The sequence below is a fragment of the Caretta caretta genome, chromosome 27 (genome assembly GCF_965140235.1).
Source record: "Caretta caretta isolate rCarCar2 chromosome 27, rCarCar1.hap1, whole genome shotgun sequence".
Taxonomy (NCBI): Eukaryota; Metazoa; Chordata; order Testudines; family Cheloniidae; genus Caretta; species Caretta caretta.
In genome coordinates, this window is record NC_134232.1 from 4,399,108 (window position 1) to 4,419,417 (window position 20,310).

General features: G+C 46.1%; 1 protein-coding gene across 4 annotated transcripts in view; it reads right to left on the reverse strand.

Annotated features, from left to right (window-relative positions):
• Positions 1–20,310, reverse strand: part of LOC125626865 (acid-sensing ion channel 2) — a 1,352,865-nt gene that overhangs the window by 224,704 nt on the left and 1,107,851 nt on the right. For 3 of the 4 annotated variants that reach the window (XM_048830388.2, XM_048830385.2, XM_048830386.2), the window contains exon 2: positions 7,054–7,204. The exons of the other annotated variant lie outside the window; for it this stretch is intronic. In XM_048830388.2, coding sequence (XP_048686345.1) covers positions 7,054–7,204 — 151 coding nt within the window. The remainder of the gene's footprint in view (positions 1–7,053; positions 7,205–20,310) is intronic. 4 annotated transcript variants of the gene reach the window in all.

Consider the following 20,310-nt stretch of genomic DNA (forward strand, 5'->3'; position numbering starts at 1 on the left):
CAAGGGGTGGAAATCATGTTCTAATCAGATCCATCTCTGCAAACGCACACCTGAAATGCCAGAGATCCCTGTGTAAACCAAGCGGAACCACCTGATCAACATCCTCTACAGCAAACAGGGAAAGATAAAGAATGAGCTCTCAAAACACACGCTTCTCTTGGGTTGTGTTTCTTATTTACAACACTGTGGTCAGAATGATTTCCTACTTGCGCTGTTGGTGTAAGGTTGATATTGAACGGCAACAGGCCAATGCAGTAAAATTAACCAGGAATAGATTCCTTTTCCAATCAAATACTCATGCCATCATTTAGAGTTTCTTTTCATATATATGATTGGATTTCTGTCACGTCCATGACAAAGCAAAATAAAATGATCACAGACGGTATTTTGCAATCATTTGTTTGCACATACATGAAAGATTCTCCCCAATCAGTTGTGACTTCCTGCTAGGTTACTCGGTGTCCACTGGTTCCTCTAAAGTTCTTAGGAAAGGGATTTCCCCCTCGCTTTAGTTCCTCAATCTGATTTTACCTTCAGGCAGTGTTGTCAATTCTTGTAAATTTCTCACAGTATTGCGTGCTTTTCTTTAAGCCTGGAGTCATATGAATAGCTTGGAATCACAGCTTTCAGGTTTTTTTAAACAAGTAAGTTTCTGGTCCTTGTGATTGTAGATAAATGCAGGAAAATCCCAAAAGGTGCAAAATACAGAAGCCCAATAAAAACAAATTCTAGATTTATTGTTGCATGGCCTTATGGTCTCCTTCTTTGGGGGGTTAGCACCTGCAGGCAGAGCCCTTGGAATGACAACACAGGCACAAGCTCAGTAAGTGCAGGACTTGCACTGAATACTCTACGAAGGTGCAGAGGCAGCTGATGCTGATGACTCCAAGCCCATTAACTTTCTGCCAGGCAGGAAATGCTCCCCCTCTGATCTTCCTGTCAGGGTTAATTCCTGAATCTGGATCATCTCCTCCTGGAGCAGCCACACCCTTTAGGTGCTGTCTGTGGATGTGCTACACACACACACACAGCCAGTCCCCTGACTTGATGACACTGCTCTCCCTTGTGAAAAAGACACATCCTTACTTCTAATCAACAGAACAACCTATGTAAACACAATCTCCATGCCAACCCGGGAATCCCACTACCTCCCTTTGGAAGGAAATGCCATTGGTATAGCCAGGCATGCTTTGCTGCGGTGGAACCTAACAACTTCCTGGCAGCCCAGTCAATGCAGATTACAGCGGCTCTCCATCGCAACGAGTACAGCCTGGCTAATCCCTGGCTGGGAGCTTCTCTACATCAAGATGTCTCCTATCTCATTAGATGTAGTACTTGCAAAATCTGCAGCAAGAACACAAGGCAACGATGGGTTCTCCTGGTCTATTGTTTGAACCACGCGGAATTAGCCAGATAGTTAACAGGCCCATTTTGTTTTGCAGTAAGACAGGATCTCTCTGTCTTGCTCAGATTTCACCTGACCCACTACGTCATCCCTCTCGGGAATCAAGTAGGCGCGCGGCAGCACGAAGGAGTCTCTACAGCCACATCCATCTCAATTCTAGCTGGAATGCAAGATATCGCATCTGCATTTCCATAAACCTGTGTGTCAAAATCTGCTGGAGTGTGTCTGGGCGTCTATCTAGGCCCATTTTGATAGGTGGGGCAGAGCTTCGTTTCTCAGTGTTCTCATTTATTCTCCCCTCCTCTCTAGAACAAAGGGAAACCCCTCTCATTTAGTGCTGTGCTTTAGAATCGGAGAGTCTGTTGCTAAATTAGCTACCCAGACCCACCTAACTCCCTTTTCTGAAGCACATCATGCTTTCCCAGGCTCCCACCAGCTGGCTCCATAACGCAGTCTGGTCTGTCATTACTTGCTATACCTATTACCTGGCCTGGAATTACCCAGTCTTATCTTTGAGGGGATTAGAATGTCCTCTAGCAGAGCTACCTGACCTGTCCCAATGGCATCATGCCAGCAAATTACAGCAATGCCTTTTCCAGTCAAAGTGCAGGCTTATCTCTCACATTAAGGTTCGCTCCAGACCGCATCAGACAATCAGTCCCAACCAGTGCCCCCTAATCAGAGTCCACGATAAAATCCCACACCAATTGAAGGTTATCAGTTTCTACAGTGGTTTGCCAATGACCCATTACATTCAGTCTTTGGCCAAAAATCAAGCTGATTCTGTTTCAAAACAAGGTTGAAACAAGCAAATCCCTAAGAAACCCAACACTCTATGTGACTAGATACCCCTGGCATGCAGTCTGGGACTCTCTCCGTCCCTTGCCCCTGCTTGTCCCTTGCCCCTGCTTGCTGGGAGCCAATCAAAAAAAAAAAAGAAGAAGAAGAAGAAGCAACAAGTTACAACACGCTACAAGCCAGCCAAGCGACAAGCCAAAAAAATAGACAACAAGCAACTCACAAGACAATTAAGCCAAAAACAAGCCCAATTTCTGCATTTTTTTTGCGGGTTTGGCATGTCTGCTCAGTGGAGGTGCCACACACAGACCTGGCCAGCAAACTAACTTGGTTACAGTATTGTTTTTAAAAAGTGCATGATTTTTAAGCCAATCTTGTGACCTCGGGGGGGGGGGGGGGAAAGGAGGGGGAGGCCAGGGGCCTGACTCGTGATTTTTTCATGGTAGGGGCTGTCCATACTGCTTCATTTCATGACAATCTGGGCATGTTCCATATGCCTATTCCTGTCCGTGGAAAATCCAGAATGAAGCAAAACCGTGTCCACTTTCTATTATGGAATAAGGAGCTCACTGTATGTGGATTTAACAGTGTGTCCCCATAATGATCTTACGGTTACAGACAAGACTGAAACCAAAGGTATGTTTTTCTGACACAAGTGACTCGTTTGGAAGCTGAAATACCTTGGCTAAGATATTAACGGGTGTTCAGCAAAGCCCTTTTGAGACTGTCCATATGCTTCATTTGGTTTGCCAGGTCAATCACAATTAAATAATCTTTTGTTTTACAAAGCAGGCGAAGCTGTGACATGGCGTCTGGAGCCCTCAGAGCAGCGTTATCCCCAGGCAGGGACCAATATTTTCCTTCTGCGCCTTGACTACTGGCTTTGCAAAGAAAAGCTTCAAAATGCAGAAATCCAGAGGCACTGAGCCAGCAGCAGGTTCCAGCTTCCAAGTGCAAGTGCCAAATCTTTTCATGAGGCAAGAGGAGGGGAAATCACTGCTACAGCGTCGCTAACTCCTGGCTGAGAGCGAAACGCCCAGGAGACCGCACTGAAGGATAAAGGCAGCATTGACACTCTGGAGTTTTAGGGTGGTAAAAATCACAAGGCCAAATTCTGCCCTCCTGAGCCAGACCTCCTGTGGACCAACGACGTGCGGCATGAGTACTTTAGGCCCACAGCTGTCTGAACTGCAGACAAATTCTTATTTACGTGACAATCACCATCAGCCAATACCTGGGGCTCAACCAGGGACCTCGGGAGCATGTCGGCACATGCAGAAGAGACTGTAACAGACTCACATCCTTGGTGGATCGGTGAGGCCTGTCCCTAGGGCTGCCAGCTTTGGTTGGATGAATTCCTGGAGATTTCATTCATTCTTTAATTCCTGGAGACTCCAGGACAATCCTGGAGGGCTGGCAACCCTGCCTGCCCCCCACACACAGCTCAGTAAGTTACATACCCCCAGCCCCACAGAGCCAGGAGTCACACATGTGCATCTGAGGGTTGTAAGCTGTCTCACGGCATTCATTTGAGGAATTACTTGGACTGAGTCATGTGCTGGGGACTCTCTGAAGAGCACTGACGGGCCCATCTGTCCTAGCCTCTGGAAGGAGATGGAGAGAACCAGATGGCAGAATGTGGAGTGGAGGGAAAGCCAGGCCTGGTGTCACGTCCTGGAAAGCAGGCCCGGCTCAGTCCTGCAGCCTCCTGACACTTGTGCTATGAGTTTGGAGAGTGCGCAGCTGGTTCTGTTGGGAAGAGGCTGGAAGATTTACATAATACAAAGGATCCGTCCCCACCGCATCTCACTGGAGCGGACAACTAGGAAAAACAGTCAAGCCTTTCTTTGTAGGGTTAGCAAGCGGCCGATTAAAGCGGCTGAGCTGCTCGGCTGAGGGCTTGTCTAGACCGACGGCGCTGGTGCGGTGGCACTGCTCTGGCGGTTAGTGAAGATGCTGATGGGAGAAGCGCACTCTTTGGTTTAGGTTCTCCACCTCCCCGAGAGGCAGGAGCAAGGTCAGTGGGAGAAGCCCTCCTGTCGCCGGAGCACTGTCTACACTAGGAGTTTGGTCAGTGTAACCTCATTGCCCAGGGGTGTGGATTTTCTACACCCATCAGCCACGTAGTTATACTGACAGATGTTTGTAACATAGACCAGGGCAAAGGCTCCAGCCAGCCCCGTCTAATGGGGTAGCCAGAAGCAGCTTTTTCCCCTCCCCAGCCCCAGCAACACACATTTAGCTGCTTCTTGACCCACTTATGGACTTAGTCTCTTGGCAGAGAGAGAGACACCCAGTGGGGGAGCTCGGTTGACTTAACACCGTCTCTGATGGGAGTTCCCTGCAGGAAGGACAGCAGCCTACTTAGCCCACACAGGCCCTCTCACTCTGCTTACAGGAAGCCCATCTCCATCCAGATTGCACAGCAGCTGCTCCCCCTGCCTGGTCTGGGGATGCTGAAAATTACAGATGCCTGTAGCAGCCCATCCCGGGCCAGAGCCCCCTGGGAGCCCACAGAGTCTGATACCTGAAAAGGATTTGGTTTTAGTGGGGTTTGCAGAGGTTGTGGGATTTAACTGAAGGGCGCTCAGAGGCTGTGACAGGCTGGGGGTGGCCATGGCGGGCGAGGGCAGGAGAAGGAAGGGAAGGGCAGTGACACTGGTACATACCCGGGGGGGTCAGGCCGGCTTGTGCAGCCCAGGCTGACGAACGCACCATTGCGTCCTCACCGCTATATCTAGCCAGCGAGCTAGCTCGGATACATCTACACGAGCTGCACATGACAACCTGGCTGTTGCATAGCTGTACCTGTGAACAGCAGACTTGAGTCTTCAGCTTGCTGGGGCAGCGAGACAGATCCAGGCCCGGGGTCAGAAAAAAGAAGGGCAACGGGGTACGATAGCCAGTGAGATCCCTCACTTCCCCAGGAAGCCATGCCCATGTCTCTTTCACACCCTTCCCTCAGGGCACGGTTACTTCAAACACACCCAAAAGGCTGTCTCCCTGGCCAAAGCAGGCTGCCTGGGCCCAGAGCTCATTTCCTTGGCATCTCCCTCTGCCCCTCCAGAGCTGGGACTCTCCCCTTCCTTTAAAGCCCAGCAGATGGGAAGGCAGACAGCCCAAGTGCTGTGAGAGCAGCAGGGGTCAGCACACAAGCAAGGTGTCCCAGTCCTAGAAGGGTTTCTCTGGAGTTTTGAAATATTTTTTTCTCAGCTGGAAAGGGTACTGATCTCTCCACCGGCCTTGTCCACAAAGCCCCGGATATTGAGGGGATGGCACTGCTGGAAACATCTCCATCTGCTGGCAAGAGGGAACTACAATACACACTTGCCCCCTTACCCTCTTCCCCACTGTCCTGCCCCCCTCACCTCCTTCCATTCACTTTTCTTTCCAGTTAACTGATCATCTCCTAACTAAGCCCCCACCCTCTCCAGCTTCCCAAAAATAAAAAACAACTATGGAACTAACATGCCATCTGCTGCCACCACCACTTTGTTCACTCTGCTGGTGTCTTCTGCTCCTTCCCCCATCCTGTGTCTATCTGGTCTATTTAGATCACAGGCAGGGACTGTCTACTACTATGTGTTTGCAGAGCAGCTCACACAACCCTTCCTGGTTTGCCTTTATGCACTACCATTCTACTACTAACAACAGACAACAATAATAACCCAAGCATCGGGAGCGGCAAAGACTCAAGCTTCTGGGGTTTTAAGTTCATTACTACGTTCTGCGTGTATTGAAGGTCAATGGCAAAGCTCTCCATAAGAAAAGGAAAGCTTTGCTGATCCCACTATGCAGCATCGATTTAACTCCAAATACATTTACATTTTAATGCCAATGTCTGGAAATCATCAACTTCTTCAATTACCTGCTGAGATCCAAGTTCAGTGTTTCCATGGGAACAGCAACAGTTAATCACCACACTTAATATTTATATCTTGGTAGTGTCCAGAGGGCCCAATCAGGCCTCATTGTATCAGGTGCTGTACAAATACATAGGAAGGTGTATTTTGTTCTCTCATCCTCTCCCCAGAGGGAGAAGCATGTGGAGTTGAGTGTCTTGTTTTGGAAGACAGAGAGAGAGTGTGTGTGTGTGTTTAATATACATGTTGCTGTGGGTTTATGTTAGAGAGACAGCTGGTCAAAAAATGTACCTTGCACTTCTAGTGGGGGAATGTGATGAGGTTTGGGATGGTCCTTAGTTCTTGGATAGTCTTAGGCTACAATCTCAGATCACCAAATTAAGGCTGAAGAGAGTGGCGCCCTAGATTTGTTTAGTAATTGAATCGCGTAGCACTGTGAGGCTTCGCCCAAGTAAGGCGGCAAATAAGTCAGTGACATGATACCCAGAATTTTTAAAAGAATGTGAGTGTGGGGACCACCTGGAGAATTCTGGGTATCCATCAGGAAGGTGACATGGATTCACAGCCAGCTCTTCCCCTTGTCAAGATGTCTAATTTAGATTCTAAAATCCCACTGTAGTCACCCTGAACTTGATGCAGAGGTCAAACACATGAGCTGGCTTTGAAAGGTAGCTGTGACTACGGGGTAATGGAGCAGCTTGGAGACGACCAAGCAGGTGGGGAATGCTTCCAGGCTGGCAGCCTCGTCTTCATCAAGAACCACTTCACTCGCTTGTGTCCTTGAGTTTGAGGTGGTCAAGCTAACTTTGAAACTTGACCTGTTTTTGCAAAGGCTGCAAGTTCCCTGAAGAGCTCAAGAACTTTTAAGTTTAAGCTTAGCTCGGGAGAACCGGCTTCCCACAGAACATGTCAAAACTACTACAGCGTGTTTGCAACCAAGGCACATCCTCAGATAGAGAGAGAAAAAAAGTAAACATTGGGTCTTACCTGTTTCTCCCCATATTGGTAAATATTCATCCTGCTGTATGTCCAGCATGATCTCCAATCCATTGCCTGTCCCACCTTTGACCGTGGTAAGCAGGGGCCGCCCTTCTTCTCCTGAGTTAAACATGTAACATTTCCCATATTTTGTAAACACCTTCGAGAGAGAGAAAAGAGAGAGCTCCATGTAACACACCTCTTCCCAACCCAACCGTGGCTGCAGAGACTTGAAAAATGTAAGTGTGGCAGAGCTCCAGAGGAAACAGCTGAAACCAGATCTAATCTGGTTTAATAATTTAGTATGTTAAGTGTGTTCCTCTTTACAGGGGGAAAAAAAGGAGTAGGGTGAGAACAAACAGCGTTTTAAAGGAATGAACAAATGTTTTTGGAAATAGTTCCTCTGACTCACACCATGTCAGCGCTCTAAGAAATAGATACACTTGCAAAGCTTGAGTACATGTTGAACTATAATGTAAGTCCCGTTTCATCCAAGATGTCACAGCAGCACAGCCAGATGCTGCTGGGCTTTCACTACTGCACATTTAGAAGTGGTCCCGCTTGCCCTAAGCGCAAAAGAATACAAATGCCTGTGTTGGAACCCCGTTTACTCCAAGAGGACTCAGGTGAATCTAGGTGCCAGCTTCTCCCTTATCCTACAGCCTGTGAAATACATGCTTTCATTTAACATGCTTCTTGTTGTTTCTTTCCATCTCCCCCCCCCCAACCCCATGAATCAGAAATAAAAGACCTTTCAAGGCAGACACACTACTGTTGGAGAGTGGAGAATTTGGCAGGCTAGACTAATTCTCTTTGAAAGCAAAGAGAACTGTTCTGCATACAACACTTGGCGGTCTGCACATGACAGTTGTTTCTTGGCCCTGAGCCAGCTTTCTGCTGGATTCTTACTCAACAAGGATTCATTCAAGCTAAGCCAAACATTGCATGCCTGGGACCCGTTCACACACACAGCTCCTTTGCCAATGAACATAACAGAATTAAAGCTCTGCTGTCTCAACACACTCTATATCGATACAAAGACGTAACACTTTTAATCCTATCATTTAAGGCCACAGCAATAACAAGAGGATGACTTCCTCCAGTCACAGGAAGTTTTCAAGATTTCCCCCCTCTTGGTTTAATCAGTGGTTTAGTCTACACCTCACTTATCACCCCTTTTCCATTTAGATCTTGGGGTGGAGGCAAACACTTGAACACAATGATTTGCATGCAGTTGCTTGTAATGTCAATAGAGAAATAACAGGAAGCCACACTCACTCAATAGAGAAATAACAGGAAGCATGGCAAGTTTGCTCCACTGTCCCTTGTGGGAAACATATTATTTGAGGTTTGCAGCATTGCCAGCCCCAAGAATCAAAAACCATGAATCAAGTCCCCAAACATCACAAGATTGGCTTAAAAATCACAAGATTAAAAACGTAATAAATATTGGGTTCTATTTGCCTTCTGGGGCTGGAATATTTAGAGGTCACGGCTTTAAGAGCTTATTTGCAGCCATGAGGGCCAAAAACACACTGTGAAAAAAAAGCCAAGATTCTTACACAGTCACAAGATTTCAGCAGTTGGGACTCTACCCTCTCCCCCTTCCCCCCACCAAATACCATAAGACTCACAACAAAATCATGAGACTTGGCAACACTGTGCCCACGCGGACTCATCTGGCTGCTGGGTTATTCTTGAAAACATTTGTAAATCCCCAAAACATCATATATTTTTAGCAGTGATGAGTATTCATCTGAACATCAGTACTGGAAAATGCAACATTTGCTACTTACTATTCAGAGTTTTCCAGTTTCAAAAGCTCCAGTCCTCCAATCAGAGAGCAGTTTACTCTTCATTCATAACAACCAATCACAGCAAACAGATCACATGAACAAACGACAAGCTAATTGTGATTCCATTTAATGATGCAGCAAATACTCACAAACAAGTGCGTTCGCTGGGATCAAATTATCACACAAGTGATTCATAAACCTAAACAAAGGCCAGATTCATCTGCTAATTTATGTCCAACAAATAATCTGATCATTTCTACATGCCCAGTGCAATTATGACCCATCACTGCAGGAACAAGTGAAAAGAGAATGCTGGGAAGGGACAAAAGAGTGTATTCCAATGGAGCTATCCAATACAGAGCAAATGGAGCACAAAAAAAATAAAGCACTTGCAAAAATGTCCTTTTAAAATTTCTTTCCTCCAAAGTGAAAATCTCTCTTTAATATGTGACCAACCGATTAAACTCTCCAGATCTAGAAGGTTAATCTGAACCAACTAGTGACTTGGTTTTTTAGGTTTATCCAGAGATGTTCTACATACAGAGGTGACATTTTCTAATTAGCATGGTTTAACTTAAAGCAAGAAGAAAACCTATATTAGTGCAAATCATAGGAAATCAGGAAGGTTTATATTAAAGGCAGCAGAATATTCCATTTAATGAACAAGGACTGAGGTCACGTCTACACTACAGACAGTATATTGGTTACTCTTTCTTGCCACTTCCCTATTCAGGAGCAGCAAATTGTATAGCTTTCTTCCAAAACTCATAATTGTACACCTGACTGTCCTGCAAATTGGTCTCTTTAACGTCTGCTAATATCAAGTCCATGTACTAGTCTTTGACCTGACCCTTTTTCAAGGTTCCTTCTACACTCTGAACTCTAGGGTACAGATGTGGGGACCTGCATGAAAGATCCCCTAAGCTTATTCTTACCAGCTTAGGTTAAAAACTTCCCCAAGGTACAAAATTTGCCTTGTCCTTGAACCCTATGCTGCCACCACCAAGCATGTTAAATAAAGAACAGGGAAAGAGCCCACTTGGTGACATCTTCCCCTCTAAAATATCCCCCCAAGCCCTACACCCCCTTTCCTGGGGAAGGCTTGATAAAAATCCTCACCAATTTGCATAGGTGAACACAGTCCCAAACGCTTGGATCTTAAGAACAATGAAAAAGCAATCAGGATCTTAAAATAATTTTAATTAAAGAAAAGTAAAAGAAACACCTCTGTAAAATCAGGATGGTAAATACCTTACAGGGTAATCAGATTCAAAACATAGAGAATTCCTCTAGGCAAAACCTTAAGTTACAAAAAGACACAAGAACAGGAATATACATTCCCTCCAGCACAGCTTATTTTACCAGCCATTAAACAAAAGAAAATCTAACACATTTTCTAGCTAGATTACTTTTACTAACTTAACAGGAGTTGGAAGGCTTGCATTTCTGATCTGTTCCAGGCAAAAGCATCACACAGACAGACAAACCCTTTGTTCCCCCCCGCCTCCAGATTTGAAAGTATCTTGTCCCCTCTTTGGTCATTTTGGGGCAGGTGCCAGCAAGGTTACTTTAGCTTCTTAACCCTTTACAGGTGAAAGGGTTTTGCCTCTGGCCAGGAGGGATTTTATAGCACTGTATACAGAAAATTGGTTACCCTTCCCTTTATATTTATGACATCCTTGGTCATCTTCCATCCATGATCATTACAAAGGTCATCCTACCAATATAACTCTCAGGTCTCTGCTGGTAGCCTACCCTCTCTCAACATGTCTTCAATTAGGGCACCCACATTGGGCCTTTCACAATTTCATCTGGTTCGCTATCACTGAGCGTCCAACCATTTGACCCCCTCAACATCTTCATTCCCGTGGTGGAGAGCATACTGATTTCTTTTTTTGTGTCTGGCCTAGTCTCTGTTCCATACATTACGATGGGTTGAGTTACAATTTTGTACACTCTACCATTTAAATTTATTGGCAATTTTTTATCACAGAAAGTGGGGTCAGCTCCCACAAAATGCACCAATGGGTTTGGTACAATGCTGGGCATCACTCAGGAGGGCATCACTGTCAACAACCATTGATCTTTGGTATTTACATTCACTCCTTTAAGCTCTCTGCCTGTGATGTCCTTTATTCTGTGAGGGGGCGAGGTCATATCATCTTGTTGGTGCCCAGTTCCCTCAGCCTCTCCTCATAAGTCATGTGTTCCAGTCCCCTAATCATTTTTGTTGCCCTCCGCTAGACATTTTCCAATTTTTCCACATCCTTCCTGTAGTGTGAGGCCCAAAACTGGACAGAGTACTCCAGATGAGGCCTCACCAATGTTGAATAGAGGGGAACGATCACATCCCTCGATCTGCTGGCAATACTCCTATGTATACATCCCAAAATGCCATTGGCCTTCTTGGCAACAAGGGCACACTGTTGACTCATATCCAGCTTCTCGTCCACTGTAACCCCTAGGTCCTTCTCTGCAGAACTGCTGCCTAGCCATTCGGTCCCTAGTCTGTAGCGGTGCATGGGATTCTTCCGTCCTAAGTGCAGGACTCTGCACTTGTCCTTGTTGAACCTCATCAGATTTCTTTTGGCCCAATCCTCTAATTTGTCTAGGGCCCTCTGTAGCCTATCCCTACCCTCCAGCGTATCTACCTCTCCTCCCAGTTTAGTGTCATCTGCAAACTTGCTGAGGGTGCAATCCACACCATCCTCTAGATCATTTATGAAGAACTTGAACAAAATCGGCCCCAGGACCGACCCTTGGGGCACTCCACTTGATACCGGCTGACAACTAGACATGGAGCCATTGATCACTACCCATTGAGCCCGACAATCTAGCCAACTTTCTATCCACCTTATAGTCCATTCATCCAACCCATACTTCTTTAACTTGCTGGCAAGAATACTGTGGGAGACCGTGTCAAAAGCTTTGCTAAAGTCAAGGAACAACATGTCCACCGCTTTCCCCTCATCCACAGAGCCAGTTATCTTGTCATAGAAGGCAATTAGATTAGTCAGGCATGACTTGCCCTTGGTGAATCCATGCTGACTGTTCCTGATCACTTTCGTCTCCTCTAAGTGCTTCAGAATTGATTCCTTGAGGACCTGCTCCATGATTTTTCCAGGGACTGAGGTGAGGCTGACTGGCCAGTTCCCAGGATCCTTCTTCTTCCCTTTTTTAAAGATGGGCACTACATTAGCCTTTTTCCAGTCGTCCGGGACCTCCCCCGATCGCCATGAGTTTTCAAAGATAAACTACCTCCCTACCTCCTTATGCACCAACCAGAGAATACGATCCCGCCCGCTATCTCCCTATACACCAACCAGAGAATACGATCCCGCCCGCTACCTCCCTATACACCAACCAGAGAATATGACCCTGCCCCCACCTCTCTATGCACCAACCAGAGAATACAATCCCACCCCCAACCTCCCTATGCACCAACCAGAGAGTTTAACCCCACCACTTGTCTCCCTGTGCATGAACCAGAGAATATGAATCTGCCCCCTTTCTAACCCCCTACTTCCTTATGCACTGCCCCCACCCCATCTCACTATGCAGCAGCCCTGCTGTCTACCACCCTGTGCATCAACCAGAGAATACAACCCCACCCATACCTCATTATGCACCAACCAGAGAATATGACCTCACCTCACTTCCCCAGAATAGGACCACACTGCCCACCTCCCTACAAGCCCATTCTGGTAATACACCCTCGCCCCCCCCACACCTCCCACTAAAAATATATGCCAACTCTCTCACAGCTCCACAGGCCCTACAGAGAACACAACCCCTACCCCTGCCACCCCTGTCCTTAAAAACACACACGTCAAGTTTAAGTTCAACTCTAATGTCGCCAACAACAACTAACACAGAAGTTGGCCGTGCTGTGAGCCCTGTTAGCTGGCACAACAGTTAATGTCATCACATAGAGTGGAATAACTGCTGGATTTTGTGATGGGCTGTACCCGCTCTTTGGGGTACCCAGGGGGAACTCTCTACACTGACAGCACCGTGTCCTATGCTGAGGAAGAAACTCCACTATCCTGCTTCCATTACAGTGCTTCACGCAGGTCCAGCAGAGCCTGGAGAAGTGAGGCTTGTTTGGCAACTGGGCTATACAACCTGCAGACCTTGCCCGAGTATGGCTTGGGCTGGGAAGCCCTGAGACTGGCCAGGTAGGTCTAAAACAGGGGTGGGGAACCTTTTTTCTATCATGGGCCACTGACCCACAGAAAAAATCAGTCACGGGCCACACAGCCCCGTAGGGGGCGCAGAGGCTCAGGCCTTCCCCTAGGCTCTGGGATGGGGCCAGAAATGAGGGGTTCAGGGTGAAGGAGGGGGCTCTGGGCTGGGTCAGGGGGTTGGGGTGTGGGAGGTGGTGAGGGGTCTGGCTGGGGGTGTGGGATCTGGGGTGATGCTCAGGCAGGAGGTTGGGGTGCAAGAGGGGGATCCGGTCTGGGGCAGGGGGTTGGGGTGCGGAAGGAGGTTTGTGGTGTGGGCTCTGGGAGGGAGTTTGGGTGCAGGATGGGGCTCAGGGCTGGGGCAGGGGGTTGAGATGCGGGTGGGGGTGCAGTGTCTGGGAGGGAGTTAGGGTGTAGGAGGGGGTTCCAATCTGGGGCAGGAGGTTCAGGGTGTGGGCTCTAGTCGGGCGGCGCTTATCTCAGGCAGCTCCTGGTCAGTGGCACGGTAGGGCTAAGGCCCTGCCTGCCCTGGCTCCGCGCTGCTCCCAGAAGCAGCTGCCATGTCCTGCTCCTAGGAGGGGCCAGGGGATTCTGCACGGCGCGCACTGCCCACACCCATGGGCACCATCCTCGCAGCTCCCATTAGCTGTGGTTCCCAGCCAATGGGAGCTATGGAGCCAGCATTGGGGGCGGGGGCAGCGAGCGGAGCTTCCCTGATCACCCTTGCTCCTAGGGGCCACAGGGACATGATGGTGGCTTCTGGGAGCTGCACAGAGCCAACTGGACTTTTAACAGCCTGGCAACCCCAACTTCCCCCTGCAGCGGGGCGAGCTGCGTGTTTGCGGCTCCAGCCCCATTGCAGGGTAGCTGAGGCTCAAAGCTTCTGGCCCGCAGCGAGGAGACTTACCATGGGCCGGATTAAATGAAGCAGTGGGCCGCATCTGGCCCTCAGGTTCCCCACCCCTGGTCTAAAATAAAGACTCATGGGCCAGTCTGAGACTGTGGAATAACTCCCACAGACGCTAAGGACCATCCCAGACTTCCCCACCCTCCTCTCCAAGTGTGCAGGGCACTTCTTCCAACCGCCTTCACCAACAGACCCACAGAGCAGCATGGGCATAGAGTAAAATTCTGCCAAAACAAAATATAGCACTGCACAGACAATTCTTCCCCGGGCAGAGGCTGGGGGAGAGAATGGACCATACGTGACTGAGGTCAGTCATGTTGCTTACTGCAGGACTGAAAGGCATTCAGATACTACAGCCGTGAGGGCAGCACAGGAACCTGAACAGAACACGGGGCTTGAGTCTCTATCCACAACCTTAACTGGTGAGGCCATCACTTCCCTACAAACTGTCCAAGAAGCGATCAATCTTTATTTATAATAGCAGTTAAAGAACCATTGCCAAATCTAGGCACACTAAAATCTATATACCCTCGAGTAACTACACATGGAACAGAGCTGCAGTCTTCCTGCATTTCCTGTCTGTCTTCTTAATGATGGTTTGGAGGATAGTTTTCAGTGGAATCTCTCCTTTTCATACTGGGTTCCTTACACTCTGACATTATGCTGAGCAATGGTCAGAGTACACGGAACCCTAAAGGAGATGATTTAATCTGAGTTTGTTTGAAGGGGATTTTTCGGAGAAAGGGGGTATGTTTTTGCTAACATCTTCCTGAGTGTGGCAGTGGTACTTTTAACTTTAAACAAACAAACAACAACAAAAGACAAGTGCAGACCAGGAAAACGACAAACACGTACCCTGAAAGACATCTATAAAATGCCAGATTTTTCAGTGATGGATCACTTCTGACAGCTCATCTGAAAATCCATGTTAAAGTCCAAAGACAAACATGCTCTAAATTTGTGAAATGGTATTTAAGTAACACAATGACCCTTCTTACTTAGTGCCTAGAGGAAAAAAATGTGTGTTCAGTGAAATTAAAATGCAGGTTATAGATGTCTCCAAGATGCTGCAATTTATGACTCAAAACGCAATTATTTCTAGTGCCTAGAGAGAAAGATATAGATCCTGCTGAATGTCAAACCAAACCAATATTCCAAACCAGCTTCATATTCAAGACATGATTAAACCCGATCAGAATAATAGAATAAAAGGTACTTTACTGTTTATAACAAGTCTATATGGGACAGAGATGTTGCCTGACAATCAATTATGGTTTTAGTATATAGAAAAATTATAGAAAAAGCAGAAGTCTGTAAATTACTTTTTAAAACCCATACAAAAATGTGGAAGGGAGTCCACCTAGAAGACAAAATGTTATCATAGAATCATAGTCTTTAAGGTCAGAAGGGACCATTATGATTGTCTAGTCTGACCTCCTGCACAACGCAAGCCACAGAATCTCACCCACCAACTTCTGTAACAAACCCCTAACTTATGTCTGAGCTACTGAAGTCCTCAAATCATGGTTTAATGACTTCAAGGTGCAGAGAATCCTCCAGCAAGTGACCCGGGCCCCATGCTGTAGAGGAAGGCAAAAAACCCCCAGGGCCTCTGCCAATCTGCCCTGGGGGGAAATTCCTTCCCGACCCCAAATATGGTGATCAGCTAAACCCTGAGCATGTGGGCAAGACTTACCAGCCAGACACCCAGGAAAGAATTATCTGTAGTAACTCAGATCCCACCCCATCTAACATCCCAAAACAGGCCATTGGGCATATCTACCGCTAGTAGTCGAAGATCAATTAATTGCCAAAATTAGGCTATCCCATCATATCATCTCCTCCATAAATTTATGAAGCTTTGTCTTAAAGCCAAATATGTCTTTTGACCCCACTGCTTCCCTTGGAAGGCTGTTCCAGAACTTCACTCCTCTAATGGTTAGAAACCTTCGTCTAATTTCAAGTCTAAACTTCCTGATGGCCACTTTATATCCATTTGTTCTTGTGTCCACATTGGTACTGAGTTTAAATAATTCTTCTCCCTCCATGGTATTTATCCCTCTGATATATTTATAGAGAGCAATCAGATTTCCTCTCAGCCTTCTTTTAGTTAGGCTAAACAAGCCAAGCTCCTTGAGTCTCCTTTCATAAGACAGATTTTCCATTCCTCGGATCATCCTAGTAGTCCTTCTCTGTACCTGTTCCAGTTTGAATTCATCCTTCTTAAACATGGGAGATCAGAACTGCACACAGTATTCCAGGTGAGGTCTCACCAGTGCCTTGTATAACAGTGCTAACACCTCCTTATCTCTACTGGAAATACCTCGCCTGGTGCATCCCAAGACCGCATTAGCTTATTTTCACGGCTATATCACATTGGCGGCTCAGTCATCCTGTGATCAACCAATACTCCAAGGTCCTTCTCCTCCTCTGTTAATTCCAAGTAATGTGTCCTCAGTTTATAACAGAAATTCTTGTTATTAATCCCTAAATGCATGATCTTGCACTTCTCACTATTAAATTTCATCCTATTACTATTACTCCAGTTTACAAGGTCATCCAGCTCTTCCTGTAATGATATCCCAGTTCTTCTCTGTATTGGCAATACCTCCCAGCTTTGTGTCATCCGCAAACTTTATTAGCACATTCCTTCCTTTTTGTGCCAAGTTCAGTAATAAAAAGATTAAATAAGATTGGTCCCAAAACCGATCCCTGAGGAACTCCACTAGTAACCTCCTTCCAGTCTGACAGTTCACCTTTGAGTGTGATCCGCTGCAGTCTCCCCTTTAAACCAGTTCCTTATCCACCTTTCAATTTTCACATTGATCCCCATCTTTTCCAATTTAGCTAATAATTCTCCATGTGGAACCGTATCAAATGCCTTACTGAAATTGAGGTAAATTAGATCCACTGCATTTCCTTTGTCTAAAAAATCTGTTGCCTTCTCAAAGAAGGAGATCAGGTTGGTTTGGCATGATCTACCATTTGTAAAACCATGTTGTATTTTGTCCCATTTACCATTGACCTCAATGTCCTTAACTACTTTCTCCTTCAAAATTTTTTTCCAAGACCTTGCATATTACAGATGTCAAACTAACAGGCCTGTAGTTACCCGGATCACTTTTTTTACCTCTTTTAAAAATAGGAACTATATTGGCAATTCTCCAGTCATACGTTACAACCCCTGAGTTTATAGATTGACTAAAAATTCTTGCTAATGGGCTTGCAATTTCATGTTCCAGTGCCTTTAATATTCTTGGTTAAAGATTATCCAGGCCCCCTGATTTAGTCTCATTAAGCTGTTCAAGATTGGCTTCTACCTCGGATGTGGTAATATCTACCTCCATATCCTCATTCCCATTTGTCGCCCTACCATTATCCCTAAGCTCCTCATTAGCCTTGTTAAAGACTGAGACAAAGTATTTGTTTAGATACTGGGCCATGCCTAAATTATCCTTAACCTCCATCCATCCTCAGTGTTTAGCGGTCCCATTTCTTCTTTCTTTGTTTTCTTCTTATTTATATGGCTATAGAACCTTTTACTATTGCTTTTAATTCCCTTTGCAAGGTCCAACTCTACATGGCTTTTGGCCTTTCTCACTTTATCCCTACATGTTCTGACCTCAGTAAGGTAGCTTTCCTTACTAATCCTTCCCATCTTCCACTCCTTGTAGGCTTTCTGCTTTTTTTTAATCACCTCTCCGAGATAGGTTTCAGAGTAGCAGCCGTGTTAGTCTGTATCTGCAAAAAGAAAAGGAGGACTTGTGGCACCTTAGAGACAAACACATTTATTTGAGCATAAGCTTTCGTGAGCTACAGCTCACTTCATCGGATGCATTCTGAGATACTTCCTCATCCAGCTTGGTCTACAACACCTGCCTATGAATTTTTTCCCCTTTCTTGGGATGCAGGCTTCTGATAGTTACTGCAACTTTGACTAAGTAATTCCGGGCCTCCTTCACCTTTAGATCCACAAGTTTGTCAGTCCAATCCACTTCCCTAACTAATTTCCTTAATTTTTTAAAGTTAGCATTTTTGACATCAAAAACCCGAGTCACAGATCTATTTTTGTTTATCCTTCCATTTAGTTTGAACTGAATTAGCTCGTGATCGCTCAAACTGAGGTTTTCCCCTACCATCATTTCTTCTATGAGGTGCTCACTGCTCACCAAAACCAAAACTAAAATGGCATCCTTTCTTGTCGGCCCAGCAACTATTTGGTGAAGGAATCCATCAGCTATCGCATCCAGGAAAATCTGAGCCCTATTATTATTACTAGCGCTTGTCCTCCAGTCTATATCTGGGAAGTTAAAGTCTCCCATGGTCACACAATTCCCATTAGTATTTACTTCTTTAAAAACATTAAAGAGGTCTCTATCCATATCCACATCGGATCCTGGCAATCTATAGCACACCCCAAGCACTATCCCAGGGGAGGAGCTAGTAGTTTTCTCCCCCAATTTGATTTTTGCCCAGACGGATTCTGTCTTATCCTTCCATCACTTCTTATTTCTTTACAGTCTACCTCATCACTGATCTACAATGCTACTCCTCCACCTTTGCCTTTATTCCTGTCTTTCCTAAACAGCACATACCCTTCAATACCTGTTCCTAGAGAAGGGCATGACGACTATTCCACCATGTTTCTGTTATCCCTATAATATCTGGTTTCACTTCCTGCACCAGTAGCTCTAGTTCCTCCATTGTATTACCTAGGTTCCTCACATTAGTGTACAAACATCTTAATTTTTGCAGTTTGGCTTCACTCACATTCTTTACCCAATTGGCAACAGACATTCTACCACCAATATTACCTATTAGATTGGTATGTATACTGCCCTTCTGCCTTATGTCCATTCTCCTACCCACGGCTGTATCCTTTCTTACTTCGTTTTCTTCCCTCTCAAAGAGAATAACTGGTGTGGAGATTACCTGGACATCTCCCACCCATCTCTCCTGAATTCGTAGTTTAAAGCTCTCTTGATCAGTTGTGCCATCCTCCATCCTAGAAGTCTATTTCCCTCCTTACTCAGGTGAAGTCCATCCCGAGAGAACAGTCCTCTGTCTATGAATGCTTCCCAGTGGCCATACATCCCAAAGCCCTCCTTATAGCACCACTGCTTGAGCCATCTGTTGATAGTCATAATCTTGTCACACCTTTGTTGCCCTTCTCTAGGAACAGGCAGAATCCCTCTGAAGATCACCTGAGCCTCGATTTCCTTTAGCGTCTTCCCCAGCCTGGCATAGTCTCCCTTGATACGTTCCAGCGAGAATCTAGTCGTATCATTTGTTCCCACATGAAGGATAATCAGTGGATTCTTTCCTGCTCCCTTTAGGATCTTCTTCAGCCTCAGGTCCACATCCCATATCTTAGTACCTGGCAGACAGCACACCCTTCTGTTCTCTGGATCAGCTCTTGTTACAGGCCTGTCTATTCTTCTCAGTCAGGAATCCCCAGTCACGTAGACCTGCCTTTTCCTGGCGATGGTGCAATTCTCCAGTATATCCCCTGTTTCCTCTGGCTGCAAGTCTTCTCAATTCCTATTGTCCCTTGCAATCCTCTGCAACCCATCCCATATCCTCCTGGGGCTCATATTTGGTGTTATCTCCATTGACTCTTGCCCTCTTCCAATAGGACTATCTGCTCTTCTTTTTCCTTGCCCTCTCACCTTCAGTGACCACCTGCTGAGCCCCTTCTTCATTTTCCAACTCCCAAAACCTGTTCCTGAGCTCTATTTCTCCTTCACTGCCCTGTCTTTTCCTCTGCCTGGTTCTCTTAGTCACATGCTTCCACTGTCCACTTTCCTCACCCAGCAGTATCCCCTCAGAGTGCTTCGGTCCTGCTTCCATCTGCAAGTCTGAGCTTTTCCCTTCAGCCTCCTCATGTCTTTGCTCCATCATCTGCTCGAACCCCCTTCTAAACTCAACCAGAGTCTCCATCTGCATCTCCAATCCTAGGATCTTCTCTTCCATCAGCTCTGTCATAAATATAAAGGAAAGGGTAAACCCCTTTAAAATCCCTCCTGGCCAGAGGAAAAATCCTCTCACCTGTAAAGGGTTAAGAAGCTAAAGGTAACCTTGCTGGCACCTGACCAAAATGACCAATGAGGAGACAAGATACTTTCAAAAGCTGGGAGGAGGGAGAGAAACAAAGGGTCGGTGTCTGTCTGTACGCTGCTTTTGCCGGGGATAGACCAGGAATGGAGTCTTAGAACTTCAGTAAGTAATCTAGCTAGGTATGTGTAATAATCATAGATTATGATTTCTTTAAATGGCTGAGAAAAGAACTGTGCTGAATAGAATGATTATTCCTGTCTGTGTGTCCTTTTTGTAACTTAAGGTTTTGCCTAGAGGGATTCTCTATGTTTTAAATCTAATT